We start from the raw sequence: 17,118 nt of genomic DNA on the forward strand, positions 1-17,118 counted from the left end.
TCTCGTCACCAGGAAGACGTACCCTTGTACATCAAACATTACTGCAGTTTAATCTGGATTATGTCAATACACCATATCATATTTAGGGCACATTCAAGATAATGAAATATCCCTCTCATAACATGACACGGTAGTTCATGAATTAGAGAATTCTCGAGTTCTAAGTCAGTATTCTGACTTCAGCGATGAAATTCTCGTTGCATCCAAGGAACATTACGCGCTTTGCCACAATTCCATGTGTGCTAATCCGGCAAAACTGGACAGGAATGTGTGTGAGCGTATGGCTGGTTGGTTTTCATACACCGCCAGCAAATTCCACATTCTCGGCATGCATGTGCAGGGTCCTCTGTCTGAGACCAGAAGGATTTCGAGACTAGGATAACGTCATAACGGATTTTGGCAACCATCAATGGAGGTTTCCACCGGAAATTTCTAAAGCTCACTCGAATTTGTTGTGAGGATTTTAAAATGTTACTCTCTCTCAGATGGCCTCTTCCTGTTGTAGTGTACTCCGGTAGGCACTGACAGCTCAGACACACTGGAAAGCTCAGATACGTTCGCCAAACATTCATCAGACGGCTGTCAGGCCAACTTGTGTGCATGCTCAAACAGCCTACAGAAAATCACTTTACTTCCATCAACAACTCCAGCATCAGGCAGTAACTGAGGCAACGGCCCTTGTAAACATAACAGAGTTGAACATAAAAGTGATTTTTAAAGTTCTGTGAATTTTATCCTGTATATGTTAGCTCTGAGAGACAGTGTAAACATGGGAATTAAGAGCTCTGCGTCTCTGTGCAGCGCAGGTACATAAACTCTGCAGAGCTTTAGGTTAATGAGCGTTATCGTTCAGGTCCCCTGCAATTACGCGGCCATTAGACGACTGATTTTGGTGTCATTCTAAAATGAATTTGGTCATTGCGTCATGACGGGAATAACATCTTATGTCATTAGACTGACATTTTTACTCTGACATAATTTAGCATAGTCTCGTGCACATGAGGTTGTGTCGTCATGCTATGTCACAGTAAAAACAACGTCAGTCTGGTAACGCTTTATCATACAAGTATATCCATATAAATGTAATGTTTGCAGTTCTGTGGTCATGTGGCACTAAGTGTATTTGTTCGGACTGTGTTGCGGCTCTAACCGTGAGGCGGTTGGATGTTAATAAAAATAATCATTAGTCTCTTCATGCAGGAAAGCATCCCTTGCTTGCTGCATTATCATGACACCCATCTTGAATTTGGTAGACTTATTCATAAGCAAATTATTTCTCCAAAAAAAAAAAAAAAGACCTCGTGTCTCGCATGTTTTCAGTGGTGACAGTTGTAGATTACATCATTGCACGGCACCGTGAATGCGTGCGGGGTGGATGGTTGTGTTTGTGTGCTACGAGCGGCGTCATCACAAGAGTTCATAGAAGTATTTGAGCGCTAATCTCAATCAGCGTTAAGGATTGGAGCCCTGTCTCTGTCTTGAAACTAACGTAACTACTGAGAACACACTCACAACGATTATCGTTCAAATGCTTACGGACGCGTTTTCTCACATCCCCACCCTCCCTTGCTACGCACCCATTTTTGTTGTAGTTTTTGACTATTATTTCCAGGTCAGGGGCTGAGAATTTCCTGTGCCGCTTGTTTGCACTAAAGATGGCCGGTGATGGGGGCGCATTGAAGGATATCAATGAAATTAAATCTCAGTTTCGAACCAGAGAAGGCTTTTACAAGCTGTTAACGCTTTCCGACTCACAACAACGAGGCGGGCTACCTCGGGGTCCCTCTACCAGTGCCACGGTGGGCCCCGGGACCGGACCGGGTTCGATCCCCGGTGGTGGCGGCGGTGTAGGGTTGGTGCAGGGGCCCGGGGCTGCCTCCTCCTCTAATGCCGCCGCAGCCAACTCCTCTCCACCGGGTTTCCTCCCCCCGGTTCGGGTCTCTATGGTGAAGCTTCAGCCGGAGGACCCAAGTGAGGATTCTGAACGAGTGTGCTTCAACATCGGCAGGGAACTTTATTTCTACACCTACACCAATATCAAAAAGGTGAGAGATCAAGCAAAGGAGAACCGCTATGATTTAGCTGTGATTTGCTCATCATGGAGATAGTAGTTGGAGGGTGGGTTACCTTACAGTCACAAATGGCTGTGTAATCTAACGCTGACCAAAAAAAACCTATCACTTTTAGCTGATTTGCTCATTTAAGGCAGTCTTTTGTTACGTTTGCAAAATTAATTAAAATTCGTGTTACGAGCAAAATTGCACTGATTATCTGGATGTAATTGTTTGGATTTACGTGCAGTTATAACGTCAGTCGCAAATGCCCTCCAAGTGCAGACATGATCGATTCTGGTACACCGTGTTGCCAGATCGCAGTCCAAGCATTCGGCCTCTGCAATGTTTACAGTAACTTAACTGGAAAGGGGCTGGTGCAGCCGAAGTACTCTCAGAACTGGTGTATCAGTACTCAACACTGACGTTTTACTGCACTTCACATGCCAGTGGTTTGCGCAGTATTTTTTATTTTTTTCGTGTATTGTGTCTTTTATATTTGTATTGACTATGCATCGTTTTTGGACAGCAAAAGACTACATTGCAGTTGTTGATGGACATAACCTTAGCTGTGTCAGAGAATCGAAATGAATTCTACGTATGAAGTGTCTTGTTCTGTTGTGCGCCTCAACAGTGTTTAATGTTCTTTCGGAGTGTTTTCAGCAGTTCTTCTGTTACGTTTGGTAGTCGCCATATAATTATACACCGTAGTTTAATCATAAATTCCGGGGAGCGCTAGTTTTCCTGAATAACCACTAGAGGGAAACCTGTGCATACACAGGGACCAATACGGTGGTAACACTGCTGATTTACAACATATCATCCTCCACATGCAACCAGCATTTCAAAATACTGAAAAAATGTCGAACTTTAGGTTGTTTGACTGTATAAACATAAAATAACGCGTTAAAAATATCAATAAGGGATCACATTTCAGTTTTATCTGGGGAATATATAACAGGAGCATTTTGAAATTAAACTGTACCCAGCATAATGCTGTTTTTAAAATTGACATTTCAGGTCTGCAAGTATGAATTTAAACCCATGAACTGTACCTACAGATCTCAAACACTGTCTCATCTAGTCATTGTGTTTATTGTATAAATAAGCTTATTGTATAAATGAACATAAACGGTAGCTTCCATTAGGAGCATCACTGGGACTGTAGTGATTCATTGAGTAAATTGTGCACTCAGTGAAATTCTCTCCCGGTTTTCTGTTAGAGTGCTCTCACACTCCCTCACCCTGTCTCCTCATTGGACTATCCTCACTGATGTATTCCATGTACTCCTCATGTGAGGAGCAGAGTGTGAGGTGATGTCTGACTTCTCTCTCTCTCTCTCTCTTTCCCCTGCAGGCGGTGGACCTGAGTAAGCCCATAGATAAACGGATCTATAAAGGCACCCAGCCCACCTGTCATGACTTTAACCAGTACTCTGCCACTGCAGACAGCGTGGCCCTGATCGTGGGCTTTTCCGCTGGACAGGTGCAATACCTGGACCCCATTAAGAAGGAGACCAGCAAGCTTTTCAATGAGGAGGTGTGTGTTTGTGTCTGCACGACTAACGTCATTCCTGTGTTAATCTTCATGGCACTGTATTTGAGTGTGTGTGTGTGTTTGTATTTAGTGGAATGTGTGTGTTAGTGGTACTGTGTTTTTCTGTGTGTGTGCGTGTTTGTGTTTGTTTTTCCAGCCTCCAGATGAACATGTGGGCTACTCATTAAAGGATGTCATGGGAGTTTATTTACTTCCTGTGTTCTCCTAGAGGAAAATGCAAGTTAATTTCGAAAGGGGTTTAACCCAAGTTGACTGAATTCGAATGTGTGTGTGTGTGTGTGTGTGTGTGTGTCTGCATGCGTGTGTGTCTGCGTGCGTGCGTGTGTGTGTGTGTCTGCGTGCGTGTGTGTGTGTGTCTGTGTGTGTGTGTGTGTGTGTGCATACTTTGTAAAATATGTGAATGAGAGAGTGTGTGTGTGTGTGCATACTTTGTAAAATATGTGAATGAGAGAGTGTGTGTGTGTGTGCATACTTTGTAAAATATGTGAATGAGAGAGTGTGTGTGTGTGTCTGCGTGCGTGTGTATCTGTGTGCGTGTGTGTGTGTGTGTGTGCGTGTGTGTGTGTGCATACTTTGTAAAATATGTGAATGAGAGAGTGTGTGTGTGTGTCTGCGTGCGTGTGTATCTGTGTGCGTGTGTGCGTGTGTGTGCGTGTGTGTGTGTGTGTGCGTGTGTGTGTGTGTGTGTGCATACTTTGTAAAATATGTGAATGAGAGAGTGTGTGTGTGTGCGTCTTTATGAGTGTGTCAGAGACTGTAGGCTAGTTCCAGTGTGAGGCTTTATTCTGGGTGCCTGGAGTACCCAGTTCTGTCACCACACATAAATCTCACTGATCAGATTAGGTCTTTACCACCAAGACTCTTTAAATCCATATCCAATATTTAGCCCGACACTGATAAACAGTACTTCACAGTGACAAACAGAGGGATTCGCTTGAACAGTGTTTGGAGTCATTTAGAATCAGTGACGGTCCAAATCCTGACCCTAACGCTGTGGCCAGGTACCTGGGATCGGGTTTTTAATCGATGAACGCTCGAGTTTAGATGAATTATCGGTCATCTTTTCAGGGAAGGGTAGCTTAAGTTTTCCACCTGATCGTCGTTGCATTCTTACCGTAAAACCGCACTAGAGATGGATCTTGTGTTGAAGCATATGGGCTGCGGAGTGTATGAGACGGATTTTGAGCACCCCCCACCCCCCCCCAAACACCCGCCCTGTCCGTCCGTCACAGCCCCCGGATGCATTACGCTCTACACTGATCAGTATCTCTACTGCTCTCGGTCTCCTCCACTCTCCGAATATCACACAGAGGTTGTATAGGCTTTATAATTGGATTCCGGCTACTCGTTAAACACGACTCTCATCATATCCAGCATCCGATTAGCCCTGAATAAAACATGTGTTGATAAGAGGCTAAGACCTCGATTGCTTTGCTGATTCAATTAAGCTTTTGAGTGAACGTGGAGAGCGAATGTGCTCCGAGCGGTCTCTTTGGTCTGAACTTTCTTTGCCTTTCTTTGAAATCCAAACAGACCCCTGTTTCCTGCCCATGTCGTAATTTCCTGAGGACGTTTTTTTTTTCCTGTTAGTCAGTGTAACTGAAAATGGGGAACCCACAGGGTGAATTAAATCTTAACACCCTGGTGTTTCTTAAGCACGTTCCTCAGATATTCTCAGAATCATTCAGGAATTCATGTGTTCTACTTCAAAACCCACTACATGTTAGTAAGATGGAAATTTGTAGAAAAACATTATTACAGAACATATATTTAAAGAAAACTGTTAAAGGGTGAACTGCAGATTTGGGGAGCAGATGATCACCTTTCATATTGAGAGAAGGAACCATTACCACAGGCAGACACAAAAAAACAAACAACAATTTATTTTCTGTAGGCTGACTGTAGATAGTACCTGTATATGTATTAATCATGACATACTACCCTATAATAAGCTCTTTTTTTTGGTGTTTTCTTTCCTACCTCTACAGCGTTTGATTGACAAATCAAAAGTTACGTGTTTGAAATGGCTGCCCAAGTCGGAGAACCTGTTCCTGGCATCCCATGCGAGCGGACACCTGTACCTGTACAACGTGGAACACCCATGCGGCACGACGGCACCTCAGTATTCTCTGCTCAGGCAGGGCGAAGGGTTCGCCGTGTACGCCTGCAAGACGAAGACGCCCCGAAATCCACTGCTGCGCTGGGCGGTGGGCGAGGGGGGGCTGAATGAGTTCGCCTTCTCCCCCGACGGGGTGCACGTGGCCTGCGTGGGGCAGGACGGCTGCCTGCGCGTCTTCCATTTCGACTCCATGGAACTCCAGGGGGTGATGAAGAGTTATTTCGGAGGTTTGCTGTGCGTGTCGTGGAGCCCCGACGGGAAGTACCTGGCCACGGGCGGGGAGGACGACCTGGTGACGGTCTGGTCGTTCGCCGAGAGCCGCGTGGTGGCCAGAGGTCACGGCCACAAGTCCTGGGTCAACGTGGTGGCCTTTGATCCTTTCACAACCAGCCTGGAGGAAGAGGAGCCCCTGGAGCTCAGCGGCAGTGAGGAGGACCTCCAGCAGGGGTCGGTGCATTTCGGCCGCGTTCGAACGAGCAGCACCCTCTCCCGCCTCTCCCGTCACAGCTCCAAGGGAGGCACTCCGTCCGTCTCGTACCGGTTCGGCTCGGTCGGCCAGGACACGCAGTTCTGCCTGTGGGATCTGACGGACGACGTCCTGTATCCTCGTCTTCCCCTGTCGCGAGCGCTCACCAACACCTTCAGCTCCACCCTCCCGCCCTCCGTCAGCGGCAGCGTCAACAACACGGGTGGAGGAGTGGAGGGTCACCATCACCCCTCCAACCCCCACCAGCCCACGCTTCCTTTACCTCTCCCGCGTTCGCTCTCGCGCTCCAACTCTCTTCCCCACCCTGCCGTGGCTAACACTTCCAAAAGCCAGGGGGCGTCTGAGAGCTCCGGCGGCACAGGAGGGGGCGGCAGCGGCGGGGGGAACGCTCCTTTCAGCATAGGTCGGTTTGCCACGCTGTCGCTTCAGGAACGCAAGTCGGACAAATCGGTGGGCGGCGTGGAGAAAGAGCACAAACGCTACCACAGCCTGGGAAACATCAGCAAGAGCAACGACAAGATCAACGTGGCGCCGCGTAGCAACCGTCTGGATGCTTCCAAGGTGCTTGGCACTACGCTCTGCCCGCGGATGAATGAGGTGCCCATGCTGGAGCCGCTGGTGTGTAAGAAGATCGCCCACGAGAGACTCACGGTGCTGGTCTTTATGGACGACTGCATCATCACGGCGTGCCAGGAGGGACTCATCTGTACCTGGGCACGACCGGGGAAAGCGGTGAGTCCGTTGCACAGTGCCACCTTCAGGCTGACAGGTGGAATTACAGCGACGTTCTAGTCAAAGAATTCGGAGAGTAGTAAAAATACCTTGTGAAAATTGAAAGTACCAGAGGTCAAAACTGAATGTTTCGTTCAAAAGTATGTGTCCCAGGACCCCTGGTGTTCAGTCTGATCCTTAGGGGCCCCCCCTGCCCTGTGCAGTTTGGTTTTATAGTCCTGCACCTGATCTCACTGATCCGTTAATCATCAAACCCTTAATTAACTCAGTCAGCTGGGACAGTCAAGGGCCAAAAGAAAGATAGGCAGAATTGGGGGTACAGTACTATCTCGACCTTATTTTAGCCTAGTGCCAGAACGTTGCATGTTTTCTGAATGTGCGGCCATCACAGACACTGCATCTCTGCACTGGTTATCTCTTCTTTGGTTTATGTGGTATGTTTGTCCCTGTTTGGTTTATGTGGTATGTTTGTCCTTGTTTGGTTTATGTGGTACGCTTGTCCCTGTTTGGTTTATGTGGTATGTTTGTCCCTGTTTGGTTTATGTGGTATGTTTGTCCCTGTTTGGTTTATGTGGTATGCTTGTCCCTGTTTGGTTTATGTGGTATGTTTGTCCCTGTTTGGTTTATGTGGTATGTTTGTCCATGTTTGGTTTATGTGGTATGCTTGTCCCTGTTTGGTTTATGTGGTATGTTTGTCCCTGTTTGGTTTATGTGGTATGCTTGTCCCTGTTTGGTTTATGTGGTATGTTTGTCCCTGTTTGGTTTATGTGGTATGTTTGTCCCTGTTTGGTTTATGTGGTATGCTTGTCCCTGTTTGATTTATGTGGTATGTTTGTCCCTGTTCCGGGCAGATTTCGTCTGGCCTTCAAATCTTCTTCTCAGCCCTTTCTCTGTGTTGATGATGCACAGGGCACAGAGTCTGTGTTGATGATGCACAGGGAACAGAGTCTGTGTTGATGATGCACAGGGCACAGAGTCTGTGTTGATGATGCACAGGGAACAGAGTCTGTGTTGATGATGCATGAGGAACAGAGTCTGTGTTGATGATGCACAGGGAACAGAGTCTGTGTTGATGATGCACAGGGCACAGAGTCTGTGTTGATGATGCACAGGGCACAGAGTCTGTGTTGATGATGCACGAGGAACAGAGTCTGTGTTGATGATGCACAAGGAACAGAGTCTGTGTTGATGATGCACAAGGAACAGAGTCTGTGTTGATGATGCACGAGGAACAGAGTCTGTGTTGATGATGCATGAGGAACAGAGTCTGTGTTGATGATGCACAGGGCACAGAGTCTGTGTTGATGATGCACAGGGCACAGAGTCTGTGTTGATGATGCACAGGGCACAGAGTCTGTGTTTATGATGCACAGGGAACAGAGTCTGTGTTGATGATGCACAGGGCACAGAGTCTGTGTTGATGATGCATGAGGAACAGAGTCTGTGTTGATGATGCACAGGGAACAGAGTCTGTGTTGATGATGCACAGGGCACAGAGTCTGTGTTGATGATGCACAGGGAACAGAGTCTGTGTTGATGATGCACAAGGAACAGAGTCTGTGTTGATGATGCACAGGGAACAGAGTCTGTGTTGATGATGCACAGGGCACAGAGTCTGTGTTGATGATGCACAGAGAACAGAGTCTGTGTTGATGATGCACAGGGCACAGAGTCTGTGTTGATGATGCATGAGGAACAGAGTCTGTGTTGATGATGCACAGGGCACAGAGTCTGTGTTGATGATGCACAGGGAACAGAGTCTGTGTTGATGATGCACAGGGCACAGAGTCTGTGTTGATGATGCACAGGGAACAGAGTCTGTGTTGATGATGCACAGGGCACAGAGTCTGTGTTGATGATGCATGAGGAACAGAGTCTGTGTTGATGATGCACAGGGCACAGAGTCTGTGTTGATGATGCACAGGGCACAGAGTCTGTGTTGATGATGCACAAGGAACAGAGTCTGTGTTGATGATGCACAGGGAACAGAGTCTGTGTTGATGATGCACAGGGAACAGAGTCTGTGTTGATGATGCACAGAGAACAGAGTCTGTGTTGATGATGCACAGGGCACAGAGTCTGTGTTGATGATGCATGAGGAACAGAGTCTGTGTTGATGATGCACAGGGCACAGAGTCTGTGATGATGATGCACAGAGAACAGAGTCTGTGTTGATGATGCACAGGGAACAGAGTCTGTGTTGATGATGCACAGGGAACAGAGTCTGTGTTGATGATGCACAGAGAACAGAGTCTGTGTTGATGATGCACAGGGAACAGAGTCTGTGATGATGATGCACAGAGAACAGAGTCTGTGTTGATGATGCATGAGGAACAGAGTCTGTGTTGATGATGCACAGGGCACAGAGTCTGTGTTGATGATGCACTGGGCACAGAGTCTGTGTTGATGATGCACAGGGCACAGAGTCTGTGTTGATGATGCACAGGGAACAGAGTCTGTGTTGATGATGCACAGGGCACAGAGTCTGTGATGATGATGCACAGAGAACAGAGTCTGTGTTGATGATGCATGAGGAACAGAGTCTGTGTTGATGATGCACAGGGAACAGAGTCTGTGTTGATGATGCACAGGGAACAGAGTCTGTGTTGATGATGCACAGGGCACAGAGTCTGTGTTGATGATGCATGAGGAACAGAGTCTGTGTTGATGATGCACAGGGAACAGAGTCTGTGTTGATGATGCACAGGGCACAGAGTCTGTGTTGATGATGCATGAGGAACAGAGTCTGTGTTGATGATGCACAGGGCACAGAGTCTGTGTTGATGATGCACAGGGAACAGAGTCTGTGTTGATGATGCACAGGGCACAGAGTCTGTGTTGATGATGCACAGGGCACAGAGTCTGTGTTGATGATGCACAAGGAACAGAGTCTGTGTTGATGATGCACAGGGAACAGAGTCTGTGTTGATGATGCACAGGGCACAGAGTCTGTGTTGATGATGCACAGAGAACAGAGTCTGTGTTGATGATGCACAGGGCACAGAGTCTGTGTTGATGATGCATGAGGAACAGAGTCTGTGTTGATGATGCACAGGGCACAGAGTCTGTGTTGATGATGCACAGGGAACAGAGTCTGTGTTGATGATGCACAGGGAACAGAGTCTGTGTTGATGATGCACAGGGCACAGAGTCTGTGTTGATGATGCATGAGGAACAGAGTCTGTGTTGATGATGCACAGGGAACAGAGTCTGTGTTGATGATGCACAGGGCACAGAGTCTGTGTTGATGATGCACAGGGAACAGAGTCTGTGTTGATGATGCACAGAGAACAGAGTCTGTGTTGATGATGCACAGGGCACAGAGTCTGTGTTGATGATGCATGAGGAACAGAGTCTGTGTTGATGATGCACAGGGAACAGAGTCTGTGTTGATGATGCACAGGGAACAGAGTCTGTGTTGATGATGCACAGGGCACAGAGTCTGTGTTGATGATGCATGAGGAACAGAGTCTGTGTTGATGATGCACAAGGAACAGAGTCTGTGTTGATGATGCACAGGGCACAGAGTCTGTGTTGATGATGCACAAGGAACAGAGTCTGTGTTGATTATGTACAGGGAATGGAGCCAGTGATGAGTGGATGGATTTAATGTGATAGCTTTAATGTATTTACGTTTAGTCTGTGATTACAGATACATATTGGAACCTGTGTTTGGAATACTGGGCTAACGTACTCATTTTTTTCTCTCTCCCTCACCTGATCGATGTAGCATCCTCCCCAGACGCTGGCGACACAGAACGGAAACTCTCCAAGCGGGACGGTGGTATAGCCCCGAATCCAGCGCCTGAACTTTGCACTCAGCCCCCTTCCCCATCCTGCACTGACTTCACTTCCTGTTCCTGAGGCCTGACTTCCTGTTGAACCAGGCCAGGAGCTGGGCTAGCACAGCGCTATTTCAGTGTTACAGCCAAACCCCGCCTCCAAACTCCACCCGTACAGCCAATCCCCGCCCCCAACCTCCACCCATTCCCACCCCCGCTCATCAACAGAGGAGATGTATGGAAACCAAGACTCCGTTAACATAACCACAGCCAACATTTACTGGATGTTCCTAACCCCCCCCCCCCCCCCCCCCCCCCCAAAAAAAACTGCACCTCCTCTCTGTTGGTCCTTCTTTTCTCTCTCTCTCCTCTTACTGTTCCTTGCTCTCTCTCTCTCTCCTGAAAGACTACAAAACTGATGCAGGGGTTTGAGATCGCTCTTTCCTCACTTTAAGCCCCCGACGCCCCCCCGAAAAAAAAGAAAAAACAAACAAACAAAAAAACACTGCAAAGAAGCCACGGCTGTTGTATTTTATTTATTTATTTGATCATGAGACTGTAGTAATTTATAAATGTACATAATTCTGAATACTCTATTATAGTAAGGCAGAGAAGACTATGTGTATTCGATAATAAACTCATATAAATGCATTAATATATGAAGATCCTATATTGTACATAAGCCACACAGTTAATCTGAATGTGTTAGCGTGACCTTTAGCCCGAGGACGTGTGTTTATGTTTTGGGTGTTCAGGGTGTTAAGCTGTTTATCAGTGAACACAGGTGCATTCGGCATGCCAGTTCTGTGGCGTTTGAGACTGACAGTCAACACAGCAGTGAGAGATTACAGACTCTCTCTCTCATTAGCAGTGGGACGAGTGTCTGCTGTAGGTCAGAACCTATACAAAGAGAAAGACAGAGTCTCTGCAGACCCGTACACAGAGTTCAAATATTGTAGCATCTTGTAGGCGTCCATTTCTTCTCTCACACCTGCTATGCCTCTTGCAAGATTTGCACATTTTAACAGTTTGATTTTTTTTTTCCACCTGTGGAGAGTCCCTGAGGCAGACAGTTGAATGTGTGTGTGTGTTTTTGTTTGTTTGTTTGCCTCTAACAGTTGCGCCTGTTTTAAGACAAGATACTAAACTGAACCCATAGTAGGTCCTCCTAACTTAGACAAATGACAGAAAATGAGAACAAGCAGGAAACTGATATTCTCCTTCTTAATTTAAAGTATGCTCTCTTAATTCATTTTGAGATGTGTGTGTGTGTGTGTGTGTTTAAGTGTGTGAGAGAGACTGAGAGCTTTTCAAAACTATTGTTTCCTGTATAGCTGGTTTAGCTTATGTTAAAGTTTCTCTGTGTGTTTTTTTTTTTTTTTTTTTGGAATGTGAAAAGGACCAATTCATTTTAATGTCTGTATGATTGTAGTGTATGTCTTAGCTTTGTGTGTGTTTTTTCGTTTCTGTAGCAGATACACACAGCTGCCCTCGGACTATTTCACTGCTCATTTTCACACATTTGTGTGTGTGTGTGTGTGTGTGTATGTATCCTCACAGTCCTGAGAGTTTGTACAAACAAGCCGTTGGAAAGTATAAAAAACCCTAAAACGCTCTCTCATATGCACTCTGCTTGTCTCTCTGCAGTGAGGCTACTGCTCTGCCCTGCTAGAATGGGAAAAAAAATCCCCCCAGACAGATTCACCCTCATTCCATATCATTTTCCCTTCTTCTTTCAAACTGTTTACGAAAACTTCCATAGCATGTATTGTTTGTTTGTTGTTTGTTTTTTGTTTTTATTATGTGTGCATTAAACACAGTTACACTAATGCCTGAGGTGGTGACATGGAGAATCTCAAATTTGGAATTTGTACATGGATAACTGGTATTAAAACTCTAAACTATATTGTTGTCTCTCTCTCTCTCACTCGTTCTCTCTCTCTTCTTCTTTCTCCCTCTTTGACTGCTTCAGTGTTGTTTATTTATTTATTTATTTTTACACACACACACAAAAATCAGAGGCATGGACAAGTATCATCGCATCATTTTAAACATAACCTTAACCCTTAAGTAAGAGAAACGATGTCCTGTTGACATACACACATCTGATGGTGGAGACAGTTAGAGAATGTCATTTTTGCCTCTTATTTTTCACTGCCTTTGGTAAAACAACACACAAAAATATAAGAGTAAAATGTCTCTATCTCTGACCCCAGGACAGTCACAGTGTCTCAGATTTGTGAGCCTCTCTCGGTGTCAATGATGAACTTGTGTCTCTCTACAAATTAACTCAGTGAACCATAATATTCAGTGCATCCCAGTAAGTCATCAGAGTTGACCCTTAACGAGTATTGGCTTTTTTCATTTTTTTCTTACAATCCTCCACTCACAGACTGCCAGCCACTAGTATCAACAGAGCTTTGGCCAAGGATGTTCAATCAAATGCAAATACCTTGGATTAAACATTAAAACTGTCTGAGGGGTTTGGGCATGATAAAGGGATGTGTTTGGAGGACGTGTGACAGTTATACCACAGAATTACTGAGGACCCCCAACGTTCACTCCAAGGTGAGTGGGTTTCACTAACTATCCATTATCCATCTCTACATGTGTGTCCTTTCTCTAACCCGCCTGAATTACAGACTCACAGGTGATTCTGTCGCCATGGACACTAACTGGTGTGTGAAATTTGGTTGGTGTAGTCAGCCCAGAGTAGTGTGCTCTCAACCTGACTTGGATCGCTCAGTGTTTGAATTAATACGATAAAAGTAATAATTCTTGCTAGCGTTGTTGTTGTACTCGAGTCCAGGAATCGTACTTGACTCGGTCTCGAATCGCGTTTTTGGTGACTTGAACTTGAACTCAAGTCATCATGACTGACACTCAGACTTGACAGTTTAGGACTTGTACTCGATCTCAACAGTTTGCGACTAAGGATTTGGACACAACTATGTGACCCACCTGTTGCGCTTTCGTTCTGCCTGTGCTGTTAATGGGAGAGAGAAATGATGAGAGGAGGATCGTCCAGTCCAGAAGTTCCGCCATCTCTGTGTTGTCACCAATCAGCGCGTTCTTCTCCACGCTAAGCCTTACGGAATCATTCTGACCTCTGTGGAGGAGGCAAACTGCTGCAGTTACTTTATGTTATTTCACTGAAGTTTTCTCAACAGATTGCGGTATTTTGTTTTTCGCCACGAACGTGTGTTAAGGAGCGTTATTCTGACTCCATTCTGCTGTCCTTCTCGGATTATTATATTGCCGCGCAACTTGTTTTGGGCCTGTTTTGTTTGTAGAGCTAAAATTTCCATGTATAAAAAGTCAGGAGAGGTCACAGCTGCGTGTAAAACCACTGGAATGTAAACAGCACAGCACAACCGTTCCACCAACCCCCGTATAGCACCTCCTCAAGTTATGTTATTGCTTTATTGACATACAGCTGTATTTACGTACCTTGGAGGTGAAGTCCATCAATAAAAAATGAAGTTGTTAAAAATCTTTCTGGTGTAAAAGGTTGGGGGGAAAATCTCTGTCCTCCTTATCCCAGATTGATTTAATTTGATAACATTTATTCCTGACACCTTAACTCGGACATGGACTCAGACTCGGACTTGGACTGGGGCAGTCGAGACTTGAGACTCGACTTGGACTCGGGGTATATGACTTGATTACAACACTGCTTGATAGTATACTATTCTATACCAGCAAGTAGGGATGTCCCGATCCGATCTCAAAGATCGGTATCGGGGCGATCAAGGCCATTTTTAACTGATCGGTATCGGCTTTATTGAGCAGGACCCCAAGCCCGATCCTTTGTCTTACGTCAGCTGTTACACAGGTGTCGTAAACGGAGAGCATAATTTGTGGCAGGCCATGTATAAAATGTCTGCAGTGGGGAAATATTTTAAATTGGGAAAACAAAGCAGTCCAGCAGCCACTTGTAATGTTTGTAATGGGAGCATTTCGCGAGGCGGTAGGAGCTGCGTTTAATAGGCTACTACCGCTTTGAAAAGTAAAATAGTATACTCAACGGAATACAGTGAGTTCACTGAGCTAACTCAGGCAAATGCAGCTCCAAAGCAACACACACTGCAGGATATACATTTAAATGGAGAGAGAAATGTCCTAGAGACAGCTACAAGGCCAAAAAGATTACCAAGAGTGTAACTGAATCAATCGCTTTGGATGACCAGCCCATCGCTGTAGTGGCGAATACAGAGGTGCTTTCAAATTCGGCAAACGGGTTTTCTTTTAACCTCTAAATTTGAACGTTTTTTAGGCCAGCATACTCCAACGACATTAATCCGCAAACCTACAAACACCAACCAAGGTATCATTTCAAAACTGAAACACCTAACGCTTTAGATGTGATGTATGCGAGGTAGCCTGAACTAACGACCACAGAGAGCAATACAGTCGCTTAACTAACAGTAAGGATTGATAACGATAGCATACAAAAAAAGGCGTTCAAAAAGAGTATCAATGAAACTGACAGTTAGAAAAGTTAACCACTTGAATTACTGTAAGAAGATAAAACAAAATCGAACACTTACGCATATTTTCTGGTATAACTCCCATCTGCCCACACATCTCCCTTAGTCCAGCGTCCATGTTTATTCGCCGAGAACTGCCTCCTAAAACCGTTTGTGTATGTTCACAAACGTTCACAGGGAACTCAAAGTAAACGAAAATCTGTTTAAAAATGTTCGCGCATGTTTGCCTTTCTTTGCTAATTGAACGCACATCAGGTTTTCGCCGTCTTTTTTTTTTTTTTTTTTTTTTTTTTTTTGAGGTTTTGGAGCCACGGTACGCCCTACCCTCTCAGACACTACCTTACTGGAGCTTTACAACGAGGTTTACTTTGTTATTTTGTAAAATAAAAAAAAAAAGATCAATTGAAAAAAAATCAAGGAACAGCTTGGATGCAGGCAATTTTTGTTAATGCATTGCCATTCAGTTGTCACGCATATACACTGAATTGATTTAATACCTTTAATGTACTTAAAATGTGCACTGTGCCACTGTACCATCTAGGAAATACAAGTATCGGATCGGGACTCGGTATTGGCAGATACTCAATATTAAATGACTCGGATCGGGATCAGGGGCAAAAAAACTTGATCAGGACATCCCTACTAGCAAGTATACTAAACAACTTCTTCTTCACTTCTTACTATTACAATTACGTTATGACAAAAGCATACATCAAGTAAACCGATGTGATCATACTGTATTATAATTTACTCAGCTATTATTACTAATATCTAGTTTAATAATATCTGTAATTTACATCTTAATACTATCATGACATCATAATTGTTAAAATCACACTCGCATGCCCATATACTCATTACTCCTCAACAGTTGCAAAGTTCTCTAATTGTTACTGCGTCATGAATTTGACACTTTCTGATACATTCAATAATAGTCAAAGCAAAATAAAGAGCAGATAGGAACGTGTCAGTGTTTGCTAACAAACGCAAATTTGCTACAGTTAGACTGTTTTTTGTTTTCACCTCTTATGAAACTGGCAGTGAACAGCACATGCAAATACTAAAATTAAACGTATGACAATCAAAACTTAAGTACAATGAATTCAGTGATCAAATATACTAATTAGTGAATGAAATTTTGGTCAGCCGAAATGAAACATACTAATATTACTAGAACCATATGAAACATACTAATATTACTATAACCATATGAAACATACTAATATTATTATAACCATATGAAACATACTAATATTACTATATCCATATGAAACATACTAATATTATTATAACCATATGAAACATACTAATATTACTATATCCATATGAAACATACTAATATTACTATAACCATATGAAACATACTAATATTACTATAACCATATGAAACATACTAATATTATCATAACCATATGAAACATACTAATATTATTATAACCATATGAAACATACTCATATTATCATAACCATATGAAAACGTCCTCCAATGCTTTGGTTCATTAAGTTTACCTCAGCGTATTTGTCTGAGAGTGTATGTACTGCTGTCGACGATTAGGATGTAATATGTTTGAACTTTTACTTAACAAAATGTAAAAGATGCCCTTTACACCTCTTACAGTAAAACATTATTTGAATCACCCAAGGAGTGCAAGTAGAGCAAGATTCTCAATAATAAACTGAACTTAAAAGGTTAACAATGAAAATACATCTCTCACAAAAGGAACAACAAACTCGCCGTGGATGCAGAATAACCTGTAAACTGGTCGTTCATTTGGGAGGTTTAATGATTCTGGCAACCCCAGTACTTGCCAGAACAGGTTGTGCTCCAGCCACAGGTTCATGGGTGACAGTGCCTGTTGTTCCAAATCCCTCTCCAGAGGTAAGAAATTAACCAAGAGC

At 44.4% G+C, this 17,118-nt stretch overlaps 1 protein-coding gene across 3 annotated transcripts; it reads left to right on the forward strand.

The window, feature by feature from the left end:
- Positions 1-1,646: 1,646 nt before the first annotated feature.
- On the forward strand, positions 1,647-10,861 carry LOC115814321 (WD repeat-containing protein 20). Of its 3 annotated transcripts, XM_030777121.1 has the most exons (6): positions 1,656-1,791; positions 1,900-2,045; positions 3,409-3,591; positions 5,598-6,404; positions 6,462-6,947; positions 10,690-10,861. In XM_030777121.1, the coding sequence occupies exons 1-6, from the start codon at positions 1,656-1,658 to the stop codon at positions 10,735-10,737; spliced, it is 1,806 nt and encodes a 601-aa protein (XP_030632981.1). In that variant the 3' UTR covers positions 10,738-10,861. The 3 variants fall into 3 exon arrangements, with proteins under 3 accessions (XP_030632982.1, XP_030632981.1, XP_030632980.1); XM_030777122.1 differs by having other exon boundaries at positions 1,647-1,791; positions 5,598-6,947; XM_030777120.1 differs by having other exon boundaries at positions 5,598-6,947; positions 10,678-10,861.
- The last annotated feature ends 6,257 nt before the right edge of the window (positions 10,862-17,118 follow it).

This window comes from Chanos chanos, chromosome 6, assembly GCF_902362185.1.
Source record: "Chanos chanos chromosome 6, fChaCha1.1, whole genome shotgun sequence".
NCBI classification, from domain to species: domain Eukaryota; kingdom Metazoa; phylum Chordata; class Actinopteri; order Gonorynchiformes; family Chanidae; genus Chanos; species Chanos chanos.